Source organism: Brachyhypopomus gauderio, chromosome 19, assembly GCF_052324685.1.
Source record: "Brachyhypopomus gauderio isolate BG-103 chromosome 19, BGAUD_0.2, whole genome shotgun sequence".
Classification (NCBI taxonomy): domain Eukaryota; kingdom Metazoa; phylum Chordata; class Actinopteri; order Gymnotiformes; family Hypopomidae; genus Brachyhypopomus; species Brachyhypopomus gauderio.
The window spans coordinates 4,181,471-4,193,163 of record NC_135229.1 but is presented as its reverse complement, the minus strand read 5'-3'; the positions used below and the strand labels follow the sequence as shown (position 1 = coordinate 4,193,163).

The 11,693-nt window shown below is 48.1% G+C and overlaps 1 protein-coding gene across 1 annotated transcript; it reads left to right on the top strand.

Annotated features, from left to right (window-relative positions):
- Positions 1-696: 696 nt before the first annotated feature.
- On the top strand, positions 697-11,624 carry sh3gl1a (SH3-domain GRB2-like 1a). The gene is made up of 10 exons (XM_076982120.1): positions 697-1,073; positions 5,277-5,345; positions 5,729-5,801; positions 6,296-6,439; positions 6,864-6,997; positions 7,100-7,258; positions 8,229-8,332; positions 8,417-8,544; positions 9,060-9,104; positions 9,349-11,624. The coding sequence occupies exons 1-10, from the start codon at positions 1,029-1,031 to the stop codon at positions 9,543-9,545; spliced, it is 1,098 nt and encodes a 365-aa protein (XP_076838235.1). The 5' UTR covers positions 697-1,028; the 3' UTR covers positions 9,546-11,624.
- Positions 11,625-11,693: the final 69 nt, after the last annotated feature.

Here is an 11,693-nt window from a genome sequence, read left to right as displayed (position 1 = left end):
ATATATATATATATATATATATATATATATATTTTTTTTTTGTGATTGTCAGTCACAAAGTGTCAAAGACCTTTTTTCGTCTAATGTTAAATTGCAGGGTCTCTGAGACCGAGTTATATAAAACATAGGATATTAACAAGAAGATAAAATAAAGATTTTATTCTTTGATGTATGATATGATGTTTCTATGTGAACTGTTTGTTGGACTGTAGCCTTTCTCCATTTATAAATGTCCACCGACCTGTCTGGTTTGGTTTATGGTCTGTTTTTACAAATGTAGCCCAAGCACAATAGAAATACCAAAAATATCCCTCCACCCCCTTTATCCAGCCTGGAGATACTTATAACAATTTTAACCTCATGATTGGGTCAGACTGAGATCATTTCAGTGTTGTAAAATTGTGCTTTAAAGAATGTAATAAAGTGTTTTTTGTATTTATAAGCGATGATTGTTTTGTATGGGAAGTAGAAAAGGAACCTCTAGTGCAGCACATTATAGGACCAGACAGACACAGTACAGGGTGTGGTGGGGGGGTGCGGCACTGTGATTGGACCAGGCTCACTAAGGACGTCTGGAACTTACTCTTCATTCCTTGACAAGTTTGGCCTTGTAAGATAGTAACATACCATCCCAAAATAATTTCCATCTTTTCATAAATATAAGCCACAGTATAAACGTAGGCCATACTTTAACTTGGGGGGGGGGAATAGTTTATCGAAACAGAATGTAAGCTACTAGATTTTTCTGACCTAAAGGGTTAACTGATGGTCAGTCTGTATGCCTTTGTCTTATTTAAATGTATGACGTTTAAAAAAAACGCCTTTGTTTTGAAAAATAGTCTAAATATGTGACCCGGAAGTGCCAGAGTGTTTCTAGTGTACTGACCCTCGTTTTTTCTCCAGCCAAGCTGAAGTTGGTGGTGCGCGAGGAAGAGTTGCGAGACTTTTCTACAGTTGTAAAAGTCTGTGATTTAATAACGAGTTTCACAGTTCCTCGGTTTAAAAAGGGGTGAAAAGAAAACGCAAACATGTCTGTTGCTGGCTTGAAGAAACAGTTTTATAAAGCAAGTCAGGTGAGCGGTTTAATTTCCAAACTTTCGTTTCATATTGTGAAGTTAAAACTTTGTAACAGTAGTTTAACAGTAGAAAAACTTGTAAGTCGCCGTGATTATTTCGCTGCTGTTGTTTAAAAAAATTACTGACAATCGCTTATGTAGTAAATTGTCTTTAAAGTAATTTCCTTAGCTAGGTAGCTAGCGTAGTTGTTGGTTTTAATGTGGATCCGCCTTGCGTCTTTTGCGCAATATTTTGTAGCTTGCCAACTGCAACTTTTACCGTCACGTTAACCCAGAGACATTGTATGTGTGTTACTGCTTAACTGAAGACTAAGGTAAAGTTGACAGTAAGTTATATTACTTGTGTTGACATGGTCATCGAGGGGGAAATAACCCTGTTAATTCAAATTGACATTTTGTATCCGCTCACTGTCACGTCTTTGTGACGTAGGCGATCACTGCCTACGTAACAGCCGCGTGTCCTTGTCGGATATGAGAAGAGAACTCTTACGTAATCTATAGTGTTCACTATTTCACAGCCATGTGATACAGCCATTTATCATTTAGTGACCTCAGACATTTAGGAACCCCCTCAACTAAAACCACACGTTTGGTTGTAAAAAAGTGAACGGCTGTGAAACATGGGTCATAGTTTATAGTGTAATAGTTCACTATTATTAATTATGGGTGTAATGGTTCACCGTTATTAATTAGGGGTGTAATAGTTCACCTGTGGAAGTCACTTGTGGCAGTCCGTATGTTACACTTTTGGGGCTTCATTAAATCTTAAGCCACACTCTTGGTCCGCCGAACGTGGGCTACCTGTTAAGGGTGAGCCGGGCTTCCAGGGTTGTCCTGGTAATAAGCAATAGTGCTTCCGGTGTCCGGTCACGAGTTGGTTGGCTGCAATGAATTAATGCCACACTGTAGCATTACACCCCTGCGCCATGCAGTTCAAGTTTGCCGCTTCTGGGACTGAGATGTTCCTCGGAGTTTCTAGCCCTTTCTTCACTATTGTCTGTGTGTCCACCACTCATCATACGGAACAGGAAAGGGTCAGAAACCTGTGATAATGCGGCTCTGACCAGCCAACACTGATAAATGCCACAAATGGTTCAGTAAATCATTTGCAGATCAAATTGACTTCTATCTGGGAATGATTTTATGATTTAGTGGATTGCACTAAATCTTTTTTTTATTTTAAACTTAAAAAGATATCTGCACAAAATGTAGTTAATTGTATTTTTGTAAAGAAAATAAATCCTAAATAAAACATGAACACACTGGCTATTTCCAATTTCATGCTAACTCCACAAATTATGTCTGATACAGTGTTCAGAAGTATTTCATCGGTTGCCACGAGATACGGGGTCCTTTCAGCCTGAAGTTTCTGCTGGAGAGTCCGTTAAGCAAGTGCTCCCATTACTGAATCTGATCTAGATCCAGTTTCTTGGCAGGCAGGTAGAGTAAAGGTAGAGTAAAAGCCATTGGAATCCTGTCAGACTACTTCAGCTCACTGCGCTACACAAAAAAGGAAACACACACCCGTGCACACACCCCTCTGTGTGTGTGTGTGTGTGTGTGTGTGTGTGTGTGTGTGTGTGTGTGTGTGTGTGTGTGTGTGTGTGTGTGTGTGTGTAGCTTTGCGGCTCTGTCTTTTTCTTTTCCCATAGCTTCCCTACACAGCGAGGCAGAGATTAGAACCCAGGGCCCGCCCTCTGCCACAGACACAGCACCTGGGTGGTTTTTTCATTTATTTTAAGACAGGCATTGAATTGGGCGGCCTGTCTTGAACCGTGAACTGCCCGGTAAGTCTGAGTGGCATGCGTGGCATGGCAGAGGATGCCTCGTTGCCAGCGCCCCCTATCTACACACGCCGTGTTATGGCTGCTTTTAAAAGCTTTAGCGTTTGTGTACGTCCAGCTCTGTGGTTTACCCCTAAGGAGGGTGAACCGGGTTCAGATGCCCCTCCTGCCCGGCTCTCGGCTCCTGCTAAACATCCAGCTTATGTCCTCCTGCGCATAGCAGAGGTGCAGATTCAACGAGGCGTTCGTTATGTCACTTGTCAAAGTTACGCCATCCTTCGCTCGGGGTGACCTTTAATCCGTTACCTGTCATTCACAATATAAACCGATTTACTGTTACGCAATTACGACTGCGTTCTCACATCGTCACACCTTTTTAGGCTTTTTGAAGGCAGTAATTTGAAGGCAGTAAGTCTATTTTTAGGATTTAAAAGGTTGGTCGTAGGCAGAAAGTATGGAGCAAGGATATCGACTCCAGTCCTGGCTATTCACGGCAATGATATGCACTTTCCCCGATTTAACACGCCTGATCCAACTCAGTGGCCCATTTGGGTGTGTCCAAGCTGGGCAAACAGTAAGTGACTGTGGGTGTGATGCCCTTTCTATGAGTAGAATTTGATGTTCTTTGGTATAACGTAGAGGCCAGAGCCTGCTTCCCTGGACTCCTGGTCTGCGGTGTTCAACAACAGGCCGTGCTTTCCTCTGACATGGCGATATCTCTACCTCACACGGGTATTAAAAGTTACGATGGATCGGTAGTAGCAGCGTAAGTTCTGAAAAGTTCTCCTTTTTCTTTCTGCTAATCCCAGTCGAGGAGGCCACAGCGGATCATGTGACTCGATATCTCTCTTCTCGTATTCCTGTCCTCCATCTCGTCCTCTGTCCCTCTCTCCCGGCGGTCCCATCCTGCTGCGTACACAGCGTCCCTCCTCAACACACGTCCACACCATCTTCATCACTTTGTCTCCAATCCTTACGACCTGAACTGACTTCTAATAATCCTAATCCCATCCATCCTAACAACTGACAATTCCCGTGGCCTGACAACATTTAGTCAGTGATCTTCCAGATACAGACAAAATGCCCTTTGTTGTTTAACAGACGTATTAAAAACTTTCGTGGCAAAATCAAGTTTCCGTTTAGCAGCGGTTGTTCGTATTTTCATTTTGCTCCTGAACCCGAGACACGATAAATGAAACGTAATCCCTTCGTTTCGGGACGCGCGTGTTTGAAAGGTGCCGTTTTGTTTACAAGTCACTACAGGTCACAGCGCGTTTTGGTTCAAGTCTCTCATCGCACCGCGGGGAAGCGTTGGGAGAAACCGACACTTGCTCTAGTGAACGCGGAGGGTGAGAGGTGGCGCTACCACAGCGCCCACGCCGGCTCCTTCGTCTCTTTCAGCGGCCGACCGTGGCGGTGAAACGTTTAAAGCCTCGTTGGCCTCGTGTCCCCTTCTGCGGACTCGGAAGCCCACCGCCCTCGCCAGCCTTTGAGCGTTTATCGTGCGCTTTGCCGTCCGTTGCTCTATTACCGCATCGCCGCAACCTCCCAGTGGTCTGGCCTCCCGATCCCAGTAAACCGTGGTCGGTGATTCACCTTCCTGTCGCTCCATTGGTTCAGCTTCAGTTATCGCAGCGGTTCGCCCGTACTTGGGTTGGTCTGTGGTTCGCCTTATTGGACAAGCCCGTTCACGCAGTGCCGTTCCGTGTTCCAGGGTTTTTCAGGAATGAAGGCGTGTGGTTTGCGGGGTATTATGTAAAACGTTTAATTGGACATGTTGGGTAAGCAAGGCCAAGCTTGTGCTGCCACTGCTCCTTACGAACACAGTGTAGTCTGATAGTCTGGAATGTAAGACAGGGTTATGTGATATGGAAAAACATAAGATCATGATACTGGTGTTTCAGCGACACATGATAATGCAGATTGTGTTATTTAGGTTTTCTTTCGTTATGGAACAGTGCGCTGGCAGGGAACGAATGCCGGATAAATGAAGGCCAACCAAGACTACAAAATAAAAGCTTTTAAACACAGAAACAAGAGGTGAAATAGAAGAAAATGTTAACAAAATAAAGGAAATGGCTTGGATCCAATCAGCAGCTTTTGATACCTTACACCACCCCAGTCTAGACCAGTACTACATCACCGCTCGCTGGTTGGAGGAGACGTCCTCCCTGTTATGACATTTTCTGTCTTGGTCAGTTTTGGAGGAGCGATGTCACTGCTCGTGATGCTGGGGGGAAAAAATCTGTCACATAATTTTCTTGTGACTTCTGTCAGGGTCAAAGGTCACACTTCATACTCCCTACCTTCCTGCCTTCACACGTCTGCACGGTCACGATGGCAACCAGCAACCGAACGCATAGGCCATAGGCAACGTGGGTTGGTTGTTTATTTGTTTTGTTTTGTTGTTGTGCAGATGATGAGTGAGAAGGTCGGAGGAGCAGAAGGAACCAAGCTGGACGAAGACTTCAAGGACCTGGAGAGGGTGAGGGAATGACCCGCCCCCTGCCCCGCCCCTGCCACGCCTCCCCTCCGCAACGAACCCGCCCCCCTCCCTCTGCCACGCCTCCACACAACCCCTTTCAAACACAATCACTTCTTTAATAGAGGCTGTTTCAGATGTGCTGGCTTGAAAGTGTCCCTGACGTTTCTGTATGCAAAGTGGTGTGTGGGCCCCTCTCCACCTTTACCACCCTGACATCAATGGCTTATTGGACCATTAACCTGCATTGTTGATGAATAGTGAACAGGGAACACACTTCCCTTGTTTAATCTGGCTGTCACCCTTAACACAGCCGCCTCCCTCCCTCTCTCTCACACTCTCACACTCACACACTCACCCTCTCACACCCCTGCATGTGTTTACAGAAGGCGGATGTCACTAGCAAGGCCATTGTGGAAGTTCTGTCCAGGACGTCAGAATATCTCCAGCCCAACCCAGGTAACGCAGACGGACCAAAGGGCTCCCAGAACAACCCCCCCCCCCCCCCCCCCCCCCCCCCGGCCTGAAGACGGAGATACAGCTGTTCCTTCGGTCTATAAACAAAGCTCCAGTGTTGAGTCCAGATAGAATTAGCAGCATACAACTGTGTTCTGTTTGTCCGCTCAAGCCTCGGGTTCACTACAGTGTTGCTTTTAAATGTCTGATTCTTCAACTGCCCTACACATTAGAGCCTCTAGAGGGCGCCCACCCCAGCAGCTCGGCACAGAACATGTGTTTGTGGCTCAAGTCGTTAAATCGTAAAAATCACATGTGCGAGAGTTCAGCTGACACCGCGGTCACTGTCAGACGGCTTGGTGCACCGGTTGATTTATTCAAGGGAAAAGGAGGTTGGTTTGTTGAGGTTCAGCTTTAAACCACAAACATCCACTTGAATTGCAAGTATGCACAAATGTGTGTGTGTGTGTGTGTGTGTGTGTGTGTGTGTGTGGCAGCGTCCCGGGCTAAGCTGTCCATGTTGAGCACGGTGTCTAAGATCCGGGGGCAGGTGAAGAGTACGGGCTACCCCCAGGCTGAGGGCCTTCTGGGAGAAACCATGGTCCGATACGGCCGTGAGATGGGAGAGGACACCAACTTCGGTGAGTGTGTGTGTGTTTGTGTGTGTGCACGCATCCGTGTGCCATTATGAGCACTGCGTACACAAGCGTATCACCATCAAAGGCCAGAGGGGCGTGCGGCGTGATCTGTTAGCGTGAAGGTTACGCTCGCCCAGATGATCTGCAGCTGTGATCTGACGACGTGCTGTGGCTTGTAGGTCTGTAAGAACATCTCTCACAGCGTCATGCTAGAACATTATTTTGTTTATTCTGTATTACATAACATTTTCTGTTGATTTACATGGATCTCTAGAATTGGTCTCTAAAACACATGAATCAGACCACAATAGAACAGGCTAAATTCATGATCTGTCAAGACAGATATTTCTTTTTTTAGCGGTGGTTGCAATCCTAGAGTCCCTGCAAAGCAGGCCAGGGAAGGTAAGGTGTTTGCTGTGGTCTGTAGGTGGCGCTCTTGTTGACATGGGGGAGTCTATGAAGAGGCTGGCTGAAGTAAAGGACTCTCTGGACATCGACGTGAAGCAGAACTTCATCGACCCTTTCCAGACCATCGTGGACAAGGACCTCAAAGACATCCAGGTAGGGAGCTCTCCACCATTTTGAGAGGCCGAACGCGTGATCCCCGTGTAGCCCTGAGGTCACGTGTGACGTCCCACGTCATCCCCTCTCTGCCCCGTCCAGCACCAGCTGAAGAAGCTGGAGGGCCGACGTCTGGACTACGACTACAAGAAGAAGCGGCAGGGTAAGATTCCCGACGAGGAGATGCGCGCCTCCCTGGAGAAGTTCCACGAGTCCAAAGAAGCGGCGGAGATCAGCATGCACAACCTCCTGGAGACGGACGTGAGTGTGGAGGCCGCTGTGTCGCGCCAAGACGCTCGCCACCATCTTGAGGGGGTGGAGTTGGGGGGGGGTGTTGGCATCCTCTTGGCATTCGCTCGTTTACATCGTTCTCTGCGACGCGCCGTGCCGTCGGAGACCTCGAGAGGGGACGAAATACCGGGGGGACGTTCCCTCTGCCAATTTACCCAGCGTCCTCTTCCATCCGCCTGGCATTAGCATATGGTCTCAGACACCGCGCAGGGAGAGCCATCCTGACTGGGACACGGGTGGGAAAATAATCCTGCCCTTGAAATATGTTTCAACTGGGCGTCAGGCCCGCGCTTTGAATCTCGGTCTGGCCATATTTCACGAAGCACTCGACTGTTGCGTTCGTCTGTCCGTATTCATTATGACATCGGGAGTGACCCGGGATCAGGAGTGTCCCGTAAATATGGGTTTATACTTAAGGGGATGTGGACATGCGGGACCCCAGGGGCCCTTACGATGGAATTTGAACATGTGCCATAGGAAACAGCTGGGCGACAGGTGGGCGGGCTTACGTAGTGAGGGGTGCTAAGCCCCTCCCCCTTCCCGCTCTTGCGCCTCCAAGCCCCTCCCCCTCCCCTCTCTTGCGCCTCCAAGCCCCTCCCCCTCCCCTCTCTTGCGCCCCCGTCTGGGTCCTACGTATTAGAGGGTTAGTGAAGCGCAGTGTAATCTGTCTGGAACAGAAGGTTGCCAGCTCTCCACAGAACAGCCAGCTGCACCCGGGGGGGAAACAGCTTCCTTTATTAAAAAATGTCTAATCCTGGAGGGTAAAGGTGTGTTTGGGTATGGACCGTGCTCTGTGAGGCCGTGCCAAGAAAACACAGATGTTTTCATTTGAGCAACTTTACGGGGATTAATGTTACCTGCTTTAAGGGGCCCTAGAGTCTGAGTGTGCCTGCGTATCTTGTTGGTGTGTGTGTGTGTGTGTGTGTGTGTGTGTGTGTAGGTGGAACAGGTGAGCCAGCTCTCTGCTCTGGTGGAATCCCAGCTACAGTACCACAGGCAGTCCGTGGAGGTGCTGGAGGAACTGTCCAATCAAATGAGGCAGAGGTACACCATGTGACCATCTCTAACCCTCCCCTTTCCTCCCCTTTCCCCTCACTCACACTGCTCATCTCTCTCCCCCCCCCTCAGGCTAAACGAGGCCCAGTCTCAGCCCCGTCAGAAGCGCATGCCCAAGCCACAGCCCAGCTTCGACTCCTGGGACCCCGAGCCGTCTAATGAGAGCCACAGCCCCCCTGCCGTGGCGATCCCCGCCGCAGGTGAGCTCGGCACGGCCGGCCCGCCGCGCACCGTCTGAGCGTAGGCACAAAACCGACATGACTCACGCTAATGACTGCTGCCTCCCAGGACTTTCTGTGGTGTTCTAAACGTTATTAGTCAGTGCGGCTTATCAGCGGCAGGGATTATTCGAGATCCAGTCAGGCATAACAACACGTACTACTGACAAGCTGTTGGCGGCCTTACCCCCGCCCCACACACACACACACACACACACACACACACACACACGCCCTCACACACCCCGATGTGCACACACCCTGGTGGCAGTGTGCAGGCACTGGTTAGTGAGACAGAAATGCTTTGATAGTGCAGCTCACGGAGTGATCACGTAGTCAGGACTGTGAGAAACCTGTGGGTTTGAAACTGTGCACGTGTGGTGTGTTTGTGTGTGCACTCCTGCATGGGCGTGTGTGTGAACGGCGTGTGTGCAAGCATGTGTGTGTGCACGCACCAATATACTGATACTTTTTATATATTTTTTAAATCCTGCCAGCCCCTCCTCTACCCAACAGAACATCTCTACGGCAGAAACGCCACTGTAAGCCTGTTACACATACACACCCCCACTACACAATCCAACACAGTCTGCATATACTACAACCTACACACACTTCTTACAACTAGTTAAACTGTCCTGGATAAAAAGGATTAAACAAAGATTCTGCGCCGTTTACTAAAGACTTTTAACAATTAGCACTCTCTCATTGTCTCACCATTATCTCGTATCTCTCCGTGTACCTAAATGAACTCGCTAAATCACGGTCTCGCACCTCACCCTCCAGCCACCGCGGACCAGCCCTGCTGCAAGGCCCAGTACGACTTCGACCCGGAGAACGAGGGCGAGCTGGGCTTCCGCGAGGGCGACGTCATCACGCTGACCAGCCAGATCGACGAGAACTGGTACGAGGGCGCGCTGCGCGGACGCACCGGGTACTTTCCCTGCAGCTACGTGGAGGTTCTGGTGCCCCTGTCACGCTGACACCACGCACGGGGGGAGGGGGGGGGTGAGAGAGAGAGAGAGAGAGATGGATGGATGGATACTGTGGGCACACGGTGAGGGTGTGATGATTGAAAAGCAGATGCCGAGGGAAGAGCGGTGCGATCGCTCCCCGGGAGGCCATCGTCTCTGGGTTCTGGTGATCTTCTCCAGGTGTCCAGCATGTTCCTTCGTTGAGGATGCGATGGAATATGTACGGGTCGCCCTCTGAAACGCTGCTACGTCCTGAACTCTGGCCACGCCCTCACACATTGCTCAGCACGGTGTTTAATGCAAATATTTGAATTGTATATCTTTCTTTAATCTTTTTTTTTAATGTCAGGTATGTTCTTTAGTTCTTTAATCATATTTTCATGAATTCAGCCTCTCACTCCTCAACACACTAAGCAGGTTTTTCTTGCCCGTTTAATAATCTTTGTTTTTGTTGGTGCTTGCTGCCCTCTTGTGGCCATGTTGTGTTACAACACAATCAATCTGGGCAGCATTCTGCGCGTGAAAAAGGCCACATAACTAATCATGTGTGTGTGTTCTTCGCGTGAGATCCCGTGATCTGCAGGTCAGAGCATCGTCACCTTTCTTTGTTGCATGACTTATGCTGGTGTCGTCGTATTTGATGCTGGTGTTGCACACGAGTCTCCGGAGCTGGAAGCCGTCGCTGCTAGCCCCGCCGGACTATGTTTGGACTTTCCTGTAGCTGGCTGGAGGAGACCAAAGAATGTGGAGGGAATCTAAACACACTCTTACTTGTTTACTGGGTTTAAGCAAATAAGTCGGGACTCTGACCTTTTGTTTACAGGCCACAGGGGTTAACGGGTAGAAGTGCCAAAGGTGTGTGAGTGAGTGAATGTTGGTGAGTGTGCGCGCTGTCCTTCTCTATAACACCATCCTCGTCAGTGCTTCCTTTCTGTGTGTGTGTGTGTGTGTGTGTGTGTGTGTGTGTGTGTGTGTGTGTGTGTGTGTGTGTGTGTGTGTGTGTTCACTCACCAAATCACAGGGAACTGTTATAGGGAGGAAATACCAACTTGGTTCTATCCAAATGTTTACAACTTTTGGTATTTTCTTCCGTTCTTTTAAAAATGTCCCCCCCCCCATATAGTTGTTTATAGATACATATTTATGCAAAACAAATAGCGTGTTAAACTTTTACTCTTACTCCGGGAGTTTTCACCTGAAATCACGGTTTCGTATTTCCACTTCTCTCACACACCTGGTTCAGGCCCTGTTGGACCGGGCGAGTACTGCAGCCACAAACACTAAACGTCTTTAAATCATCTGGAGGGAGGTCGCTGCTCTCCTGACTTTAGGTCAAACTGGACCTTTAATGCTGATCTTGGAGACTCTTGTGCACGTCCGTTGTGCGCAGCTCGTGCTCGCAGCAGCAGCGCATGCGCGCGTGTGGGGGGGGGGGGGGGGGGGGGACGACGTCGTTTCTCGGCATTACTTCATATCGGCTTTAATTTAAACCTTAATTATCGCAGTAAGTCCGGAGAGACTACTGTGTGCACACGCTGCCGAGTCCCGATCGCGTACGGTTATGTTAATGAGTCCTTAATTAGCTTAATTAGGTGTCTGCGTTTGGTAAGTGGCCCGTTAGAGTCGCCATGGAGCTCCACTGAGGACGCTTTACAGAAAACCAATAACTTCTGCACAGAGCAGCACACATTTACTCCCAATTACTGTACTATCAAACCAGATGTCCTTACGCAGGATACTGGAAGATGTTAGAACAAAATCAAAAAATATATGACTGTATTTTGTATTATTTTGATACGTGGGATGTTATCTGCCAAAGTGTAATAACTATATTTTTAATGCATTACAAAGAATATTAAATCCGGACGGACTTGTATTTTAAAGTTTTCCCTTATGTAGCTGTATAATCTGTTGTTTTTGCAGGGCAGCGTTTTCAAATCGGGTTTGTATCTGTGATTGGTTTCAGAGGTTTTGAAATCTTACAGAAATCTCCGCTCTGTTAATGTTGGCAATATGTTTCTCACTGTTACATTGTATAGCAATCAAATGACATGTTTTCATCTTAAATAAATAGAAAAACGAAGGTAATGATGTCCAGTGGTCTAATCAATTCGGTTATCGGATTGGGATTATTATTTTCAAACTTTCAACCCGATT